Consider the following 18,557-nt stretch of genomic DNA (forward strand, 5'->3'; position numbering starts at 1 on the left):
TCCCAGTGTTCATGTATATAGTAGACTGCAAACGTCTTGTTGACCCTTGAGAAACACTACTTTGCATTCCCAAATAACATTCTTTAGACCTTCACCATTTATTCCTAAGTCTGTGAAATTTTATCTGAAATTAAAGGGAAATTTTCCTTCCTGTTTGTCGACCCACAGTATGAAACTGAAAGCTCTAGGGGACAGTATGTGTAGCTACTAGATAATAATAATAATAATAATAATAATAATAATAATAATAATAATAATAATAATAATAATCGTATACTTACAAGTGTTATATGGGGTGTGTCCTGAATAAATTCACAATTCAAAAGGAAACTTTTCAATATGAAAAACATACCATTAAAGGCACACACACGTGAGCAGAATAAATATGAAAAGACCCACCTTCCAGATGCCTGGCATTTCCTTCAGAGGATCCTTTGTGTACTTTGGTTCAGTCTACTCGTAATGGCTCCTTCTCTGGACTACCACAGATGGCTCTCACCACCTTTAGGGTTATTCCTAGGACATATTTCTCCCATTCATGTGTAAGTCTTAAGCCTAGCGATGCATGGGGTCTGCAAAATACTGTTCCTCCTACTCTAAGAATCCTTTGGCTGGCTTTTTCATTCTCTTCTTACAGTTCTCTAATTGGTTTTTCTGAAACAGAGATTCTTTTGGGTAGCCCTGGCTATCCTAGAGTGCTCAGGTGTACAACTCTCATATCCACCTGCCTCTGCATCCCCACAACTGAGATTAAAGTTGTGGGCTACCGTGACTGACATCTGATTTAAAATATTAAAACGTAAGATACTTTCATAGAAAAAAATTAGTGATACTACTACGAAGAATGGCAGCTTTCAACTATTAAGATACTGAAGTTTTAGACCAACGATCATTTCTAAACAGTGAATTTCAACTCTAAATACCAGGATTGCTATTGTGATTTTTATAAGTGGTCTCTAAATCAAGGTAAGCTAGGTGTGTATACTCATACATACGTACAGTGTGTAAATATTCCACAGATTCATTTTGATACACTTTAATGCTTCAGAAAGTCCTCAGACTGTCAGCTCAGGATAGGAAATAAAAACCACACAAAACCACCTCAAAACCTCAAAATGGTTCAGGTATCCCTTTAAAAAGAAAATTCAGGCAAAACCCATTGGCAACCCCGGCTTTAGTATGACCAGCTGTTTGCACTTGCTGGCTCTGTGTGTGTGTGTGTGTGTGTGTGTGTGTGTGTGTGTGTGACAGTTAGTGACTTTGAGACTTTTTGTTTTGTTTCTGCTGAGTCACTAATTTTGCATCTCTGTCCCCAAGTGCCACTCAGCATAAAAGTTAGTAGTGCAGTTAGGAAAGCTCTGTGAGCTGTCAAGTGGAGGAAACCATTTCCTTAAGAGAAACAATGTCCTGGCTTGCCTTGGCTTCCCGGAAAGTAAGCTTTCTTACAGCCAAGGCATCAGATCCGCTTTGCTTGAGAAGCCCTTTGCTCCTCTCAAGAGTGGGGACTTCTCAGCTGGCTGTGGATGCTTTCTGGCACCTTGCTGGATTGGCCCACTGCAGTCCCCCCTTCTCTAAGGACCCAGATCCCTACAGAACCAACGCGGAGTTACTTTCTTTCCCTTCAAGGAGGCAGAAAGAGCGGTGATTTGTGGCGATCGCATTTGCAGCTGTTTCCCTATCGTGTTAGCCGCCTCTTAGTACTAATAGATGTGATTTCTGTGGGCAACGGAGGGGAGTGCGGAGGACTCAGTGATTAATAGTGAATTCCCATCGGCGGGCATCTTTCTGCCCCTCTTGCGTGATGTAAGATCAGACGTACCCTGCATCGAAAAGTCCAGACACACAGCGCCTGGCTGGCGCTCGCACGCTCTCCGCAGGCGCGCTTTCGCTCACCTTCCACATCCTGCTCCTGGCAGAGCAAGGCGGACTGGCTGGACCCACCGACCAGGGATTTCCAGTGACATTTGTAAATGACGCGGCTCCGCTCCAGGCTGCCAGCCGCCGCGGCCCGGCCAAGGGTGCCGCCGACCAGTCTGCAGCACAGGCTCACCGGGAAGATCATCATGTCCCAGTTGCTCCTTGCCATCCTTACTCTCTCGGGATTATTGCCTAACGCCGAGGTGCTGACTGTGGGAGCCGACCAAGGTAAGGGCCACGATCCCTCACTACCTGCCGTTTCCTCCTTCGGCTTTCTTGCGGGGTGTCCCTGGCAGACAACTGAGTGTGAAACTTAAGTCCTTGGCAGCCCCGCTCCCGGGACCCGCTGGCCAAAGTGCGCTAGCCTCCTGGGGGAGAGGGATTATAGGAGGGTTTCTGAACTAGATGCCAGAGTGTTCTTCACCCCCTCATTTTACCGTTGGTCATTTTAAGGTCCTGATTCGGTTTGTCCCCTTTCCCCCGGGAACATTTGGACTTGGCTGTGGCTTCTGCCCGGGCATCCCAAGCGCTGCAGATGTTGGAGCAGAATTCGCATTTCTTTGAGACTCCCTTTGGAGCTGACTCCCAGCTGAGAGCTTCAGCCTCGAGATTCCCAGCCCTAGACAATTACTCTCCCAACTTAGCTCCTGGTTAACTTCCTCAGCTGTGCATCTGTGAAGAGGTGTCGGAGCCCTCTCCCTCCTGGAGTGGGTCTCTGTCATCTTTTCTGGGGCTGACATGGGTTGAGTAGCCAGCCAGCAGAGAAGCACTGATTGATTTACTGACAGGGAAGGTCTTAGACCCAGCATCGGAGTGCCTTACCAACTAGAAAGCCTGGCTCTATCTAGACTGGCACCTTGCGTTTGGTTTTCCCCAAGCAACTGGGAAGGGTTGAAGTTCAGAAGGGAAAGGTTATGGTGAACCCAGAGAGAAGGTAGGGCTTATCAGCCTAGGTTCTGAAACTTTTGACCTGGAAACCCACAATTCCTCCTACCCTCAGTTTATGATCATTGAGGAGGCTATGCGTGTTAAAAGGGAAAAGGAATCACACTGCTGCCAGACTTGGAAGGGTTAACTACTTAAAGGAAGATTAGAAGTATCATAAATCCTGAACTGAGTTCACAGGGACCGTACAATTCAGCCTTTAAACTTAGTTACAAGAGAGAAAATAAACAAACAAAAATTTAAAACCTCAAATACGTAGATGCCAACACCAATCAAATAGCCAAGGTCTTGCACTGTGAGATTCAGTCAGCTCGGGGCATAAGAATTATGAATTAACTATAAACCAGTCCCATTCCAGGACAGCAGAGCCCGTGTGGTAATGGTCCTATTTAATCTACTCTTGGCAACCAGTCCCCAGTCCCATAGCCGGCTCCCAGACATCATCTCTAGGAGGGGCACTGATAATCTCCCAGGCGCGCCACCGCTGGATCATACAGTTTTCTGTACTTGCTTAAGTTGCCTTGAAGTTGGTGCGGAAGAGTTGAAAATGGTGCAGATAAAATGGAAGCATATAGCTTTTACTTGAAATGATGGTGGCTTTGATGTGGTACAGTCACTCCTCAACCTGCCTTAGCAAGAACCTTTGAAGTTGGGCTGGAGGAGATGAGCAGCTGAAGCTTTTCTGCCCAGGATGCTGGGAAAGCAAGCTGCAGGCAGACTGTTGGTACTTGTGTTTCTTCTCACTGCGTGTACACGGGTCCCGAGTCTGACTTCACCCCTAGACCAGTGCTTCATTTATTTCTAGAGCATACCGTTGCTACCTGAGAGGAACGATTGAACATCCAGACAGAATTTTGCACACAATAAAAAAACATTCAATATAAATCAGCTTTCTCCAGAGAACTTAAGATACGTAAAGGATGGTGTTTGGTCTCCGTTTAGCTTCTCACAAGGAGAGAGACATCTCAGGCATCTAATATCACATGGAAAATAACTGTTAGTTCTCGTGATTTAACTGAATGTTAATTATGTCCTGAAAAAATTATCAGAAGTACTTTGTCATAGAGTACAAGCATATATAGTTGAATATCAACACTTAACTGACTTACACTGCATCTAATGCAACTCTCAAAACTTAGAAAACAGTTAAAACTGCGACAGCTATCAAAATTGAAAGAATTTCATATATATATGTATATATACATATATATATATATATATATATATTGCAGGGGGGACGAGGAAGGAAGGAAGCAAGAGAATCTTGTTAAAAGTTTAAAATGAAAATGTAGCTGCATTATTGCAGATGTCCCCCACTGAGATGCTGAAAGTGAGAGGTGACATGTAACCCAACACGAGGTTAATGAGAAGTAGCTGCTTTCAAGCTTGTGAGAATGGCAATGGCTGGCCGTTGAAGAAGAGAATATCTGTGTGGAAATGCTGGAGAACTTAGTAGTTGAGAGTGACTGACTCTAAGTGTGGAAACATGTCTGGGTCCTCCAGACATTTAGGAGTAAATGTGGTTCATCATTGTCCTGAGAGGTGCTTGTACTCGTCTCCCCTGTGGAGTCTGTGAAGTTTGTAAGCGAAAGCTAAACACTTTTACTAGCTGAAAAAAGAGGTAAAAATCAGAAGAAAAACAAAAATAAAAAAGACAAAAAATACTTGAAACGCATTTGTGTATTTAATGTCCCCACTCATGTGCATCTATTTGCAGTTTAATTACATGTTGTTTGCCTAGTTTATGATAGTCTATCTACTATCAAAATAATGTATGTGCCAATTCTTATTGGACTCCAATATATCTGGAAAAGGAAATGTCTTTATAACATTTAACAGCTAAAAGAAGAGTGTATCAGATTCACTGAGAATCAAGTAATTTGCCATTTGATGATATCATGTCATATCAAAGCATTGCCTGATAACTTAAAAGGAAGTATGTCTGTCTAATAAGATCTGAAGACACATTTCCAAACAATTAATCTTCATGCTGTCTTTGTCTTTTATTGCATCTGTTTAAAACTATTGGAAAATGATGATTGTGTATATGCTATATTTTAATTGTCCTTCTCTTTAACTAAAATATATATTTCTGTGCAATTCATTTCTCAATTGATGAAATGTGCAAGTTTTGAAGAAGTCTCTAAACTTCGACTCTGTTTCCTCCCACCTTCTAAGCTTGAATATAAATAGGAAAACTAAGGAAAATCTAAATGTTTTAGAAAAAAATAATTATTACACAAAAACAGCAAAAAGGGGGAGGAAATGTGCTGATTGTGGGAGACATTGAACTATTTTTTCGTTAAAAGAGCAGTTTCTAGCACATTTTGTCTTTTATTTTCATAATGAATAGTCTATGACAATACTTGTAACATAAAGATAGTTTAAAGCAACTTACATCAATATTACTGTTTACATAATTATACCTGTAAGAATGGAGAATGGGTGTGACTGTCACTGAAAACTTAAGTGCTACCTACTCTGGAGTTACTAAGAAGAGAGATGTTTTTCAGTAAATGTGAAGGAAATCTTATAGTTGCCCCTGGGTGATATCATTAGTGGATTCTTACAAATGACCTTTTATTAATGCTGCTTGTCAGTAAAGGTAGAAGTACATAGAGGTTTCCTCTGTACCTACATTGGATCCATGGTATTTATTACTTGTTAGTTACTTTGTCAATCTCTTGTTAGAGCCTATTTCATACCTTAACGATAAGATCCATTTAAAACTATCGGGTGTGAAAATGTATTTTTTTTAAAAGGAAATGCAGTGCTTCAGGACTCTTGTGTTTTCTCTCTACTCCTTGCTATATAATATGACCTTTATCCTAATAATGTCATTGGGTTTGTTTCTACAGCTATTTTTTTTTTATATCTTACATAAAATTCACCCCCATCTTCAACTCTTTTCTGCTTATAAGGAGTCCTTGTGGGAAAAAAGTACCAGTCAGTTACACGGAGAAATCTCTCTATCTTCTGTGCCTGTCTGTGAACAGTTCTTAGACAGAGGAAACACTTGTCTTCAATCCAGGTAGATACATTTAAAGAGAGTAGAGATAAAACTAGACATTGTACATGCTTATCCCAACATGATTGTCACTAGTCGCACCAACGCAGTAGCAAGTAGATCCTAGGCACATGTCAAATATGTGTTTATATAACTTTGTTAAATGGACAACTTCAGAACAAACCCATAAAGTGCCACCGTGGCCTCAATATTGGAGACACTGTTTATTAAATCAAGGTTTTCTGTTTTTCATAACTGCAGATAAAATGTCTGTTCTCGTGACCGGTGCCTTCTGAGGAAACCAAACAAAAATGTGAATTTAAAACCTTGAAATACTTCTTGACCTGTAGTGAGCAGTGCTTTAATGAGTGTCCATATGGCTAATGCTTTGTTTTCACACTATGCGTAAGTAGAAGACACAAAGGTCAAAGTGCTTTGGCCCCCTTTCTGGTTTTGAGGCAGGGACTGCTGCTAGAGGCTCTCTCATGGTGAGTCTGTGCTTCCACCGAGCCCCACCCAGCCCTGAGCAGTCACCTGTGAAATGTCTGGAGTAGAAATGGCTTAGAGGCTTGCCATTCAAGTGGACTTCAGTGGCTTGACTGTAGACAGTGAAAGCACAATGAAGATCTCAGAATGATTGAGCCAGACTGTTCCATCAGGCGATGTTTGTGTCAGAAAATAATCAGATTTCACATGGAAGCTTTTTTTCTGTTTTTGTTTTTGTTTTGTTTTAATTGGATATTTTATTTATTTACATTTTAAATGCAATCCCTTTTCTTGGGTTCTCCCCTCTCCCGTGCCCCCTCCCCTTCTTCTATGAGGATGTTTCCCCTCCCACCTCACCACCCTGGCATTCCCCTACCCTGGGAAAATGAACCTTCACAGGACCAAGGGCTTTCTTAGGTCTTCTGTAGTCATTTAGGTTACCCAATTTAATCCTCAAATAATGACAAATGTAATGTATGCACCTTAATACACCCAGAAGGAACATACAAAGTATATATATATATTTTTAGAAGAGAGACAGAATTTGTCTAACCAGCCAATCAAGAAACTGAAGCAACACCTTTCCTTGCTTCTTCTTTCCTGTGAAGTTATAAACCCACATTTAACTCAGAGTTCTGGAGATCGACTCCAGCCTACCAGATCAAGAAATTTATCCTAATAGTTAAATATTAAAAAAAAAAACACCAAAATACGGAAGTGTCTATAGAGTTTATTTATTAAAAAATAGGATTGGCCTAATTCTTATGTGTGTCAATTTATATTTACCAAAAAGAATTTTAAGATCTATCATACTCACAATATCAATCTTGGTTCTCAGTAGTATATACTCTCCAATTTAAGTAACACTGATATCAACAGCTGAGCTCTCCATCCTAGAGGAAGAGTTTTGAACCCTACAGAAGACTCTCTCACACACCAGAAGAAAGAATCTTCTAGATGTGCACACTATCTTCTAATGGGGTGTTTTCTTCCATGAACTGTCTGCATAATCTTAGAGCTATATTTTCTTCTAATACATGATTTGGTAGCCTCCCCTGTCTCTTCTGGTCAAAACAACAACAGCAGCAACAGCAGCAGCAGCAGCAACAGCAGCAGCAGCAGCAGCAGCAGCAGCAGCAACAACAACAAACTAATGTGGTTGAGTTAGAAAATGTATTATTTATTGCATTGCTCTAAATTCAGTAATATCATAAAGTACAACTCTCTATCGCTCATCTCCTTCCTCCTCCTCTTTCTCCTACTATTCCTCTGTTTTCATCCCTCCTTCCTTCCCTTTCTTACTTTGTACTCTATTGGTTTAGACTTGTGCCACATAAGCACAATTAATTTGATTGCGTTTTTTGAGTAAACTAGTTGATGGTATTTACTCATTCCTAAATTAAAATTGAAACTGTTAGATAAGACTCATAAGGTACAGTTATCAGAACGATACTTTGTCAGTATCTTGGATATCTTTTCAACCTTTGCAAAAATACACTCATTTATATAACATTTTCAGAGATATCCCTCCTGTAGAACCAGTCATTGCAATTAATGAATTCTTATTATTGCCTCATTTGTCTAACCTTATTATTCTTGGATTAGGTTAAATATACTCATGAATTTTTTAATTAATTTATGGATGTTATATTGACAGTTTTTTTAGAGGAGATGAAAGCCTTTATGTTGAGGGTTTGAGAAAGGAGAGTTTCATATGAAGTTTCTTTCTTCTAACTTTAAGGAAAAGAAATAAAAACTTGTAGGAGAAGATAGAGCATGTTACCTTACTAAGACACCAGTGCTACATTTTATCTCAAAGTGTATTCTTATTAACAGCCAGACATCTATTTCCTGAGTTGCATGTACCTCATTGTCCTGGCTGGCTTAGCCTTCAGACCAAAGACAGGTATTGTTGAAGTCTGACCTCATTTTAGTGGAAATAATACATCTCTTCTTTAGGTAAGATCAAGGTTCCATGGTTCGTCTCTTGTTTTGTTCTTACCATCAATAGGAACGTCCTTCCTAACGTTCCATGTAGCATAGCCATCCCTCAAGGCTTTAAGACAGCTTAACTTTAGAAATATGAATGCATAATTCCTTAAGAATTTTTCTACTGCTGAGTTTTTCTTTAATGACAATTTGTCATCTGATCCCTTTCTTCTTAATGTGAGAAAAGAGAACAGAGAATGAGAGTAGCAGACAGAGAAGAAGAGAAATGAGTCTTAGTTGCAGGTGCTTTGACAGTTCCTAGGATAGTTTAAGGTATTTGTAAAAAAGAAAAACCACAGGTATAATGCTGAAAACATAACTGTATTTAGAGTGTTCTGTTTTCTTTAGGAATTATGATGTATAAGGCTAAGAGAGACCAAGATTCTGAGAGAGAACTTTGCCACTGAAAGTTTTCGTTATACCAACATAGATCTAATATCTGGGGCAGTTAGTATTCTCAAACTTTTGTTGAAACACTAATTATAAATTTAGAAGTTTGAATCTGGAGTTTCAGGATATCTAAAATATCCTATGCATTTCCAGAATGCAGTGCATTATGCTCCAGCTCAGCTGGCTTTACTTCATCAGGTGAAGACATCGTGGATCCAGAAAGTGTGATCATCGGTCATCCACCTTCTGGAGATTTGTGCATGACATTACAGACTCCGATAAAACAATATTTTAGCCACTTTACTATTATATTATCAAAATGGATACCAGATCATCTGTTTAATACTCATGGAAGAAATTTGAATGGTGAAATTTCACTTGTAGAAACAAAGTAACTTTCTTAAATATTTAAACGGAAAAACAAATATCCGGGTATACTTTAGAACTTAAGCGTCATTCTTTGATATATCCTTTTTATATTAGCTAAGTAGTTCTTTCAGATATTTTGAGATGTACCACGAGAACAACTTATGATAGCTTTCTTTCAGCTCATTTCCCTACCATTACTGTGAAGGTACAAGGTAAAAAAAAAGGCAAAGAGTTTTTATTTTACCTGTGTTTTAACCAGAGTGCCTATGTTAAATTAAACTCTCCAAAGATTACAGAAGTCTGCTCCGATTCTCTACACAAAAAGAAACATTGCCAAGCCCTAGGCCCCTCCACAGTAGTACAGAAAATATTTGTAGAAAACATAATGGATTCTGTATAGAATAACATAAATTCAGATTCTCATTAACTACAGCCTTAGCACCATGTAAATGGCTGGGAGCAAGCAAACTATAGCACAGTATTTACTGATTTTTTTTTCCCCTTTGAAAACATGTTGACTCCGAAGTCCATAGGATTTGAGGTCATTCGTTTACTTACTGAATCATTCCACAAAATGCATCAAAATGATGATGAAGACTGTTTAGATGTTGAGAATGAAGCAAGTGGTTCATTAGACAATGCAGCTGAGCCATGGGATTTCAAACAAGAAGAGGAGAGACCAAAAGAAGAAGAGACAGCCAAGAACCACCCAACATAGGAAATAAATAACGATTATGATATAGTGGCAGAAAAATAATGTGAACTGATTAACAGAATCACTCTGGAAGTCTTTGTCAGAGAAATTCTTTGAGACAGTTGACCTATCTCACACAAACAGGTGATGAGGGGTACCATCTATATAGAGGGGAAAGAAACGTTTCATGGAAACTCTAAAAATGGATGTTTAGCTTATCCTTTTCTTACAGAATGAGAGATGGCATGCATGTTTGGCCTTATGTGTTTGGTAGAATAAAGGAATCAGATTAGGTCAGCTAGTTCAATGCCATTAGCGAGGATGGGCATGGGTTTAGTCTTGATTATGATAAGTAGCAATTAGAGCTTTATTCAGAGATGACAGGTAGAACTTTTGTGAGATGATCCATTCTGCTACACAAAAGTGAGAAGGAAAAAGAGGTAAACAGTCATTGAATTTGCCCTGGGTAAGGGGGTGTTACTGTGAAAGGAAATGGTAGCAGTAAGGTAAGATAAACATGGAACACACTTTTAGATTTATTTTTTACTTAGATGCCACTTTTTAAAATAATACATGTGGTGCCACTCCATACATAGGAGGATGAAACATGAGGTCAAGTGTCCATTCATAGTTTTTAGAGGTACAGTCGACATGCTAAATAACAGGATGACTAGTTTCTGTTGTTTATGCATGGGTGCGTTCCACTTTACAGTGCCTCTCATTGACTTGCACAACTTCTGATTCACCACAGTACATGGCACCAAACGATTGTGTTTGGTCCCGAAGCAAGCCTTATCTAAACGATATCTTTGTACTTATACTTCAGAACTAGCAATATCAATGTCTGTCTTACTCCTCGTTTATGTCTACTGTATCTGGAGTTCATAGAGGACAATGCTGCATTTTTGGGTGTTATTTGGAACAGAATATGTAAGGACACTGAGAAAATTTTAACTATTGGTAAATAGGCAATACCCTATACAAAAAACATTAATTAATTAACTAATTAATTAATTATTTTTGCTATTTTTACCAATGTAAACCACTGAAAAAGCCAAAGGAGACTGATTTGGTTCATACAGTCTCATTTGTGTTTTATTCTTGAAATCTTAAATTTGTTTTAGCAGAAGACTCCCATTCAGTTGTCCCTTTACATGATTGAGAAGAATTTCAACTGACAATCCTGTTCATGTTCGTGGTTATGAACATTCTATTAGGTTAGTAAAAGGGAGAAATCAAAATGCAGTTTCTACTCACTGCATTCATCTCACTCTGAATATTTCTTGTTATGCTCAAGTTTTTTATAAAGAAAGGGGTGCTGATAACAAGTGGGAAGCAATCTTCCAGAGGAGAAATATGGCACCAATTTGATATTTGAGTCATCAGTGCTCTTGGGTTTTCCTTCTAAGTTTAACCTTAAGTGGCGCCAGCCTTGTTGTGATTTGCACAAGAAATAACATACACTAACTAGGCAACTGTACAACTCTGAATTTTCACAGAAAACTTGGTCTGTCACCAGTTCACATGCTTCAGGCTTCCATTATGGATGCTTTCAGAATACTTCACACCATGAGGGTCTGCAGAAAACCTAAATTTAGTTCATTCATTCAAAATGTTTCTGGTCCTGTTGACTTATACCAGGTCCTAATGTTTGAAGATTGTTTGGGGGTTTGAGGAGTAAGCTACTGCAAGTTTGTTATTGTTTCTTTGTATTCCTGTTCCTATTCTCTCCCTCTTCCTCTCCTCTTTCTCTTCTCTATATCTCCTATTTTCTACCTTGAGCTAAAGCTGAGGTTATTTCTAAAACATTAAGCGAAAATGTGCAATCCAGAATATGACCATTGCAGCAGCTTACTACCCAAAATATTTCTTGTTTAGAATTTAGAGATCTCCTCAATAGAAAGCAAGAGTAGGAGCTCACCTCTTTTAAGCTTTTTACAATATATGGAGGAACAAGAATGTGAAAACACCATCCTGAACATACTTCCAGACTGTGAATGGTGATGTATAAATACACACATGTATAGTTTTCAGCTGTGGTGTGTCTGGACTTGGGGGAAATATCTACTAAGCAGATTGTACGTTGAGATGAAGTGATGCAAACTTGAGATTATAAAGTTTTAGGAATGCCTACATAAAATATTGAAGCAAAATATCTCAACCAATTTCCTTGCTGCGTAAAGTATGTACCTGTGAGTTTAGTAGACATTTTAAGTTCTGTTCATTTTTCATTCATGTTGTCAAAAATCTCTTTTATAACTTGGATCTCAAAGTTCAGTGCTAAAATCAACACTGTGCCTTAAAATAAGTTAAATATGATGCATATACCAAAATTTTATTAAGTTTTAGTGTGACTGAACTAAATGAAATTTGAGGCTAGGAGATTTTGCATTAATATTTCATTTGGGGCTCACTGTAAATCTGTTTGCTGTGTACTTCAGCAGAGGGGAGCCAATTTTTTTTTTGGAAATAATCTGAGTAACTAAAAACAGAAAAAAGAAGGGTCTCTTGTATATTTGTGAGTATGAGGTACAGTTTATGTTACCGGAGTAGAACTTTGTTCACATCATATGAAGGTTTGCTGAAGACTTTATTTCTTTTGTAACAGAAGCATTATAGAAAAAGATTCAAAATGAGGAGAAAAGGCTTTGATTACAGTTTAGGTAAAGCAAAAATAATTAATGACTGCATGCTCAGAAAAAAAAGCATATAGTCATATTGTGACTTTTTTGAACAAGGGCTTAAACTTGTTACCTGGAGCCAAGGAGAATGAAAAGCTCCTCCAGATAACAGTTCAGTTGGCAAAACACCCAATAAATTCAGGAGTGGCAAAGAAGTTACTTAAGTCAAAAATAAGACTTCAGAGAAGGAATCTACTCAAATCCAGCAATATTTCGAGGTGTATGCCAAAGAGGATTAGGAAAGCCTAGCAGTGGCTCTACGGTGATGTCACTGGAATTAAGAACCGATGCGCATGAGCATGGAGTCTCATCAATAATAAAGAAGAGTAAGATCTCCTATGAACCCCAAGTAGTTATCCTGCTGGTCCCATCTTTCTACAGGCATCAGAAAGCGAGTGGCAAATTTCCTTTAATATTTAAAGGGAAGGAAATTATTTTGTGGCTAAAGAGAACTCTAGAGTGAGAGGTAAAGGGTGCTGAAATCCTTCTGCTCTTAAGTTAACTGTGCGTGACCTATTTAATGATCTTTGCACAATAAAGGGCATATTGGGGATTCTTCGCAAACACAGGGTATTTCTGGTCAGATGGTAGATAGCAAGACTAGAATAACCAGAGGAACTGGACCTTTGGATGGTTAAAAGTAGCCTGGAATTTTAGATATTTATGGATAGATATGTCCTATGTTTGCTCATGAAGACATAATTCAGCACACACATAGACAAACTCTCTCTCTCTCTCTCTCTCTCTCTCTCTCTCTCTCTCTCTCACACACACACTCTCTCACACTCTCTCACACACACACACACACACACACACACACGCACGCACGCACAAATAACATTGTTGGTGGCAAAATGAAACCCCGGGGGAGTCAATGCTGAGACAGACAGGTTGTGACTCTCTAGATGTTCTTAACATTAGAGACCATAATGTTGGACTGAGACAGTTGGATCTCAGGAGCTCACTGACCACCCACTCTAGACGAATCAGTAAACACAAGTTCAGAAACTGTACCTCAAAAACTAAGATCAAGAGTTACCAAAGAAGACAATGGTATTGACCACTTGCTGTACACTAGAACACAAACATGGTTACCAGCATACATGTGAACATATACAAGAACATTTTAAAATATACAGAAAGAGAGAGGGAGGGGAGAGAGGGAGGAAGAGAGAGAGACAGAGAGAGAGAGACAGAGAGAGAGAGAGACAGAGAGAGAGAGACAGAGAGAGAGAGAGAGATATCTTCAGTGGTATACCATGTTCTTCACTATCAGCTTTTCCATTGTTGGACATAAAGCAGTAAAATGGGAGAGAAACTGGGAAAATTGTTCTGAGTGATCAAGAGAGGATTTATATTACACCCAATTATGACTTAGAATAAAGCAATCAGAGTTATCCGAGAAGCAGATATATTACCTGTGATGAGAACTGTGTGTGGGGTAGGAATTGCAGTTAGCTTCTGCACTCCACAATCCACATGGCTGAACATAATGGTGCTTGATCGCATGTAGATAATTATGGAAAATCGGAAAAGAAAAAAGAAAGGGGCAGAAGAAAAGACTGTTCTGCAAAATACAGATTTTGAGAGGAGATACTTGCGTTGCGGGAGAATTGGATTGCATGGATAACTATGTCATCTTTCCTATCCTTGGAAAAGATGGGATTTCATACACACACACACACACATACAAACACACACAAAATGATGTGCATCATAAAATGTCTTCAATTATATGCTTGTGTGTCATATTGGAATGACCCCAGCCAAAGAGGTAATCTTAAAGAGCACCTTTTCACTTTTGAAATAATTTAGACTTATATAAATTTGCTGTGGGGGTTTTATAAGCTTTTTAAGCCCTATTACCAAAATATTGCATATTGAAATACATTATAAAAGTCAAAACACTTTTGGAATATTTTGCAACAGAAAAGTACAGTTCAGAAGTAAGAGCATGACCATAGGTTACGTGTCACATGCTGGTCAGGTGTACCACATGACTGTTATGTCCGTGCATTTCTCATTCCCTTCCTTGTCTTTCTGTTATGATTTACTTGCCAGTCCTGTGCTCATTTGAGGAGTGCTCATAAAATTGTTGCAGACTGTCCCACGGTTTGGTCCTGCTTGCCCTTTCATATGATGTGAGTATTGTAGGATTCTGACGGAAGCTTCATGGAGCAAGGCCTTTCTCAATTTACTACAAGAGCAGAAGCACATTCTAAGTTCCCTTGTCCACATTAACTGCTCATCATGTGGGTAAGGTGGTATCGTACTCATTCTTTCTACACTTGTTAAAATTATTCCGTCAAGAAGAACTATCTCTCTCTCCTCATTTATTTTAACAAGCATAGATTACCATATTGATTCTTTGTTTCTAATATAAATCATTCATTCCATTACTTATCTTCCTGTTGATATTTTTCCAGCTTTGATGTGGAGAGATTAAGGTTGACCCCTTCATAAGCCTAACATATCACAACTTTTTTATTCATTTTGGGTAGTTGTTTAATTTCAATGCCACCCAAACAAAGCAATGCCATCATGTATTCTCCCTGTCCAACATCAGTAGCCTCTATTTCCCCAGAATTTCAGACCCTGAAAATCACAGAAATGTTTAATTAGTTGCATTCACTTACATGGCAACAAAGGGTTAGCAGCGTTTCTGTGTTGTAAAGTTTGGAATGAAGTTGTTGTTGTTGGGTTTTTTTTTTCCTTAGCACTTCAGTTTCAAAAGTCAATTTATGGTCATCTGCTGACTGAAACTTGGAATTAGTATGATTATAGAATATTCTTTTTAAGAAGTTTAACATTTTCTCTCTATAGAGTTTTTGAGGATGATCACAGGTAAATGTAAAAGGTGATTAGTGTTTATTGATGTTTTCTCAAGAAGCTAAGGATGTTGGATTCAAATAAAGATCTCTGCATGCAAGTTGCTGAGGTCCATAGACAGGAAGCACCACAGCCATGCGATCGGGTTATAGAAAGGATAGGTACAAAGCAGGCGACGATATGAGTGTGTTGTGCTTTTATACCTGTCATACAGATGGGTATGTGCATGCCGAGATAGTACATGCGTTTTATTGTTTAGACTACCATGACCCCATGGCTGTGACTGTGTAGATTGTTGTATAGATTACACAGCAAAGTCTTGTTTCACTTGTTGAGTACACTGTGATCAACTGGGGATATGCCTCAAACTGTATTTTAAAGACTCAAGAGCTTTAACATCTGGCCTACTTGCCATTTAAGGTTTCATTAGCACTGTGTGTCTCCAGTAATTGACGTAAAATGGGAAGACTCGAGTAATTCTCAATAAAGTGAGTACTGGTATCTTTGTTATAGATGGAACCACAGATATATATCTCAACAAATATTTAGAATATTCTTGAAAAGACATTTACCCAATGTATACACACTGAGTTTCTCCTTCTTCGAGTGAACAAAACATTGTTAGGTTTGTAGGTTGGTTGGTTTTGAACTTCCTCATGGTTGATATTTGTCTTATATCTTCATTTCCAGCTTCTCTTCACTTTGATGACATGCTATGGCTTTTACAAAAAAAAAAAAAAAAAAAAGACATGAGATTACTGTTGTGATTACTGTTGTGATCATTGGTCTAGCTCCTGATAACAGGTCCTGTTAAAGCAATGAAAACGAGGGCTGGTTGGAAAGTAATGTAGCACCTTTATTGAATTTTTAACAGCTTAATACATTTTAGGATCGGATCCATCTGAGAGGCATTATGGCTTGCTGAGAAAAGCTGTACACTGAGAACCAGGGAAAGTGGGCTGCATTCCCAGCTCTGCATCTGACTCACTCTTTGTCCTTGGGCAAGTCACTTAGCCTCTCTGCACTACTTCCTGCCTGGTAAAATAAGGAGAATAATGCATAAAGACTCCCACCTCAACAAGATGTGCTGTGGCTGCATTCTGTCTGTAACCACCGAAGCGATCTTTTTCTTCACTGTTGACTCACGACAGACATTTTTAACAGCATCTAGTTGGCATAAAATTTGCAACAAGAATATGAAGTCATACTTAATCTTGGGGACTCGCTTCCTTCTTTAATTTACACTAAATTTCAAGCTAGCTCGCACTGTCTGTCAATGTTCTGGGACGGTTAATCTTCATGAGCTACTTGACTGCACCTGTAATCAGTTCAGACCTGCCTGGGGAGGGTCTGCGAGGGCATTTCCAGAAAGCATTACTGAGGTGAGAAGATCAGCTTCCAGGACTGGCTGTGCTTTCTGGTAAAGAGATAAAGTCTGAGGGAAGAAAAGGCAGTACTGTCTGGTGTCTTGGCTTTTCGCTACTGAGTCTGTCCCTGCAGCTACTGAAGTCATCCGTTCACTGCTAGCATACATCAGCTTCTTCAGGTCAATATAGAATGCAAACCTGAGCGTCTCCAGGAATTTGTCAGGCTTTGACACCATGCATCCCGAACTAAGCCGCTACTGAGTTCTCAGCACTCCCGAGTGTGGAAGGCTCCTCTTGGATATAATCCACTTTATTGCCCCACACCCTTCCCTCCTCCCATCTCTCTCTCTTTCACTTTCTCACTCTTTCACTCTCTTGGTCTCTCCGTCTCTTGCTCTCTGTGTCTAGAGAACCCTGACTAGCGCATATGCTATTAGCTTGGAGGAGAACTTAAGATAGAAGATAGAACTCTTGCCTGAGAACATTTCAATGCCAATTACAGAGCACAGCAGCACTCATTAGAGGAGCAGATGATGGACTCTTGCAACACAGAGGCCACACCTGAGAAAACTAAGACGAAGTTGGTTTGCAGTACTTTTCAGAAAGGTTGCTGTTAAGTTTAGACAAGGGGAAATCAATGTAGGCCAGGAGATCAATGAGGACATGGAGTAGGATATCCTGTTCTACATCATCATCCCAGGTTCTGCTACTCAGAATTCCCATATTTTTTATTTCTCTCTCTCATTTTCCATTTTGTGCCTCACTGTACTTCTGTCCAGTTGTCTCGAAATGTATATTTTACTTTCTTTTCTCAGTGATCTCATCTTTTGAACATATAGCTAGTCACTAATCACAAATTACTTTTGATTGTTACATCTATCAATTTCCCCTTCATACTAAATAGTACTCACTCCATATTTTTCTTGGCTATGCCATTAGAAAATAGTCTGTCACTTTTACAATATTGATATAATTTGTATTACTTCTTTTGAAAGTGTTAAATATATTTTTTAATTAAAATATAATTAAATCTTCCCCCTTTTCTCTTTCTTCCCTCTCACCCTTTCCTTAAACTTTCTTACCCTAAATTTCATGACCTTTTTATCTTTAATTATATATATATATATATATATACACAGACACACACACACACATATATATACATATATATACATATACATATACAATATATTTGCACACACACAGACATTTATTTAACGTTGCTCATATGCATATGATTTCAACACTGACCCTTTGAAATTGTATTACCATCTAGGGAATGGTTCCCTGGGAACAACTAATTCTCCAACTTTCAGTAGTCCTTGATTGTCCATAGTTCTTTATCTTGGGGTAGAATTCCATGAGATTTCCACTTACACAACAGCATGTCTATTGGTGGCAGAGTATCACATAAATAAAACAATGATGAAAGATTTTTGAGGCCCTCTAACACCAAAACTTTATACAGACTGCATATCAGACGTAGAGGATAGATTGGGTTCATATTGAACATTTCTAGAAAGCATATTCCTGGGTGATCACCAGTATTTGTAATCTAATGACTGTGATCTGAGTATCAGCGTATGTAACGTGAGCACTCACCCAGGGGCTAAGAGGTTAGGAAGACACTCCCATGCAATGCTTGGCAGCTCCTGTTTTCCTTCAGTATGCTATGTGAATGAAAAGAGTGCAGTTATTAGCCGTGATGACTTCTAACCAAATTCTGTATTTCTTCAAATATCAATTGTTCATATTGATAAAATGAGGATAAAGAAAAGTTCAGTCTATGATGCCTCTGTGGTCTTAGGAAATACATGTAGGATGATGTCCTGTTCTAGGAGGAACTTAACTAGGGGAAGCATCTTGTTACTCATAGAAACAAT

At 38.8% G+C, this 18,557-nt stretch overlaps 1 protein-coding gene across 1 annotated transcript in view; it reads left to right on the plus strand.

Moving 5' to 3' along the window:
- Positions 1-1,322: 1,322 nt before the first annotated feature.
- LOC116901381 (low-density lipoprotein receptor-related protein 1B-like) overlaps positions 1,323-18,557 on the plus strand; it is a 386,468-nt gene continuing 369,233 nt past the window's right edge. Inside the window, exon 1 of the mRNA XM_032903248.1 lies at positions 1,323-2,145. Within this exon, the coding sequence (XP_032759139.1) occupies positions 1,971-2,145 (175 nt within the window). The 5' untranslated portion in view covers positions 1,323-1,970. The remainder of the gene's footprint in view (positions 2,146-18,557) is intronic.

Source organism: Rattus rattus, chromosome 5, assembly GCF_011064425.1.
Source record: "Rattus rattus isolate New Zealand chromosome 5, Rrattus_CSIRO_v1, whole genome shotgun sequence".
Taxonomy (NCBI): Eukaryota; Metazoa; Chordata; class Mammalia; order Rodentia; family Muridae; genus Rattus; species Rattus rattus.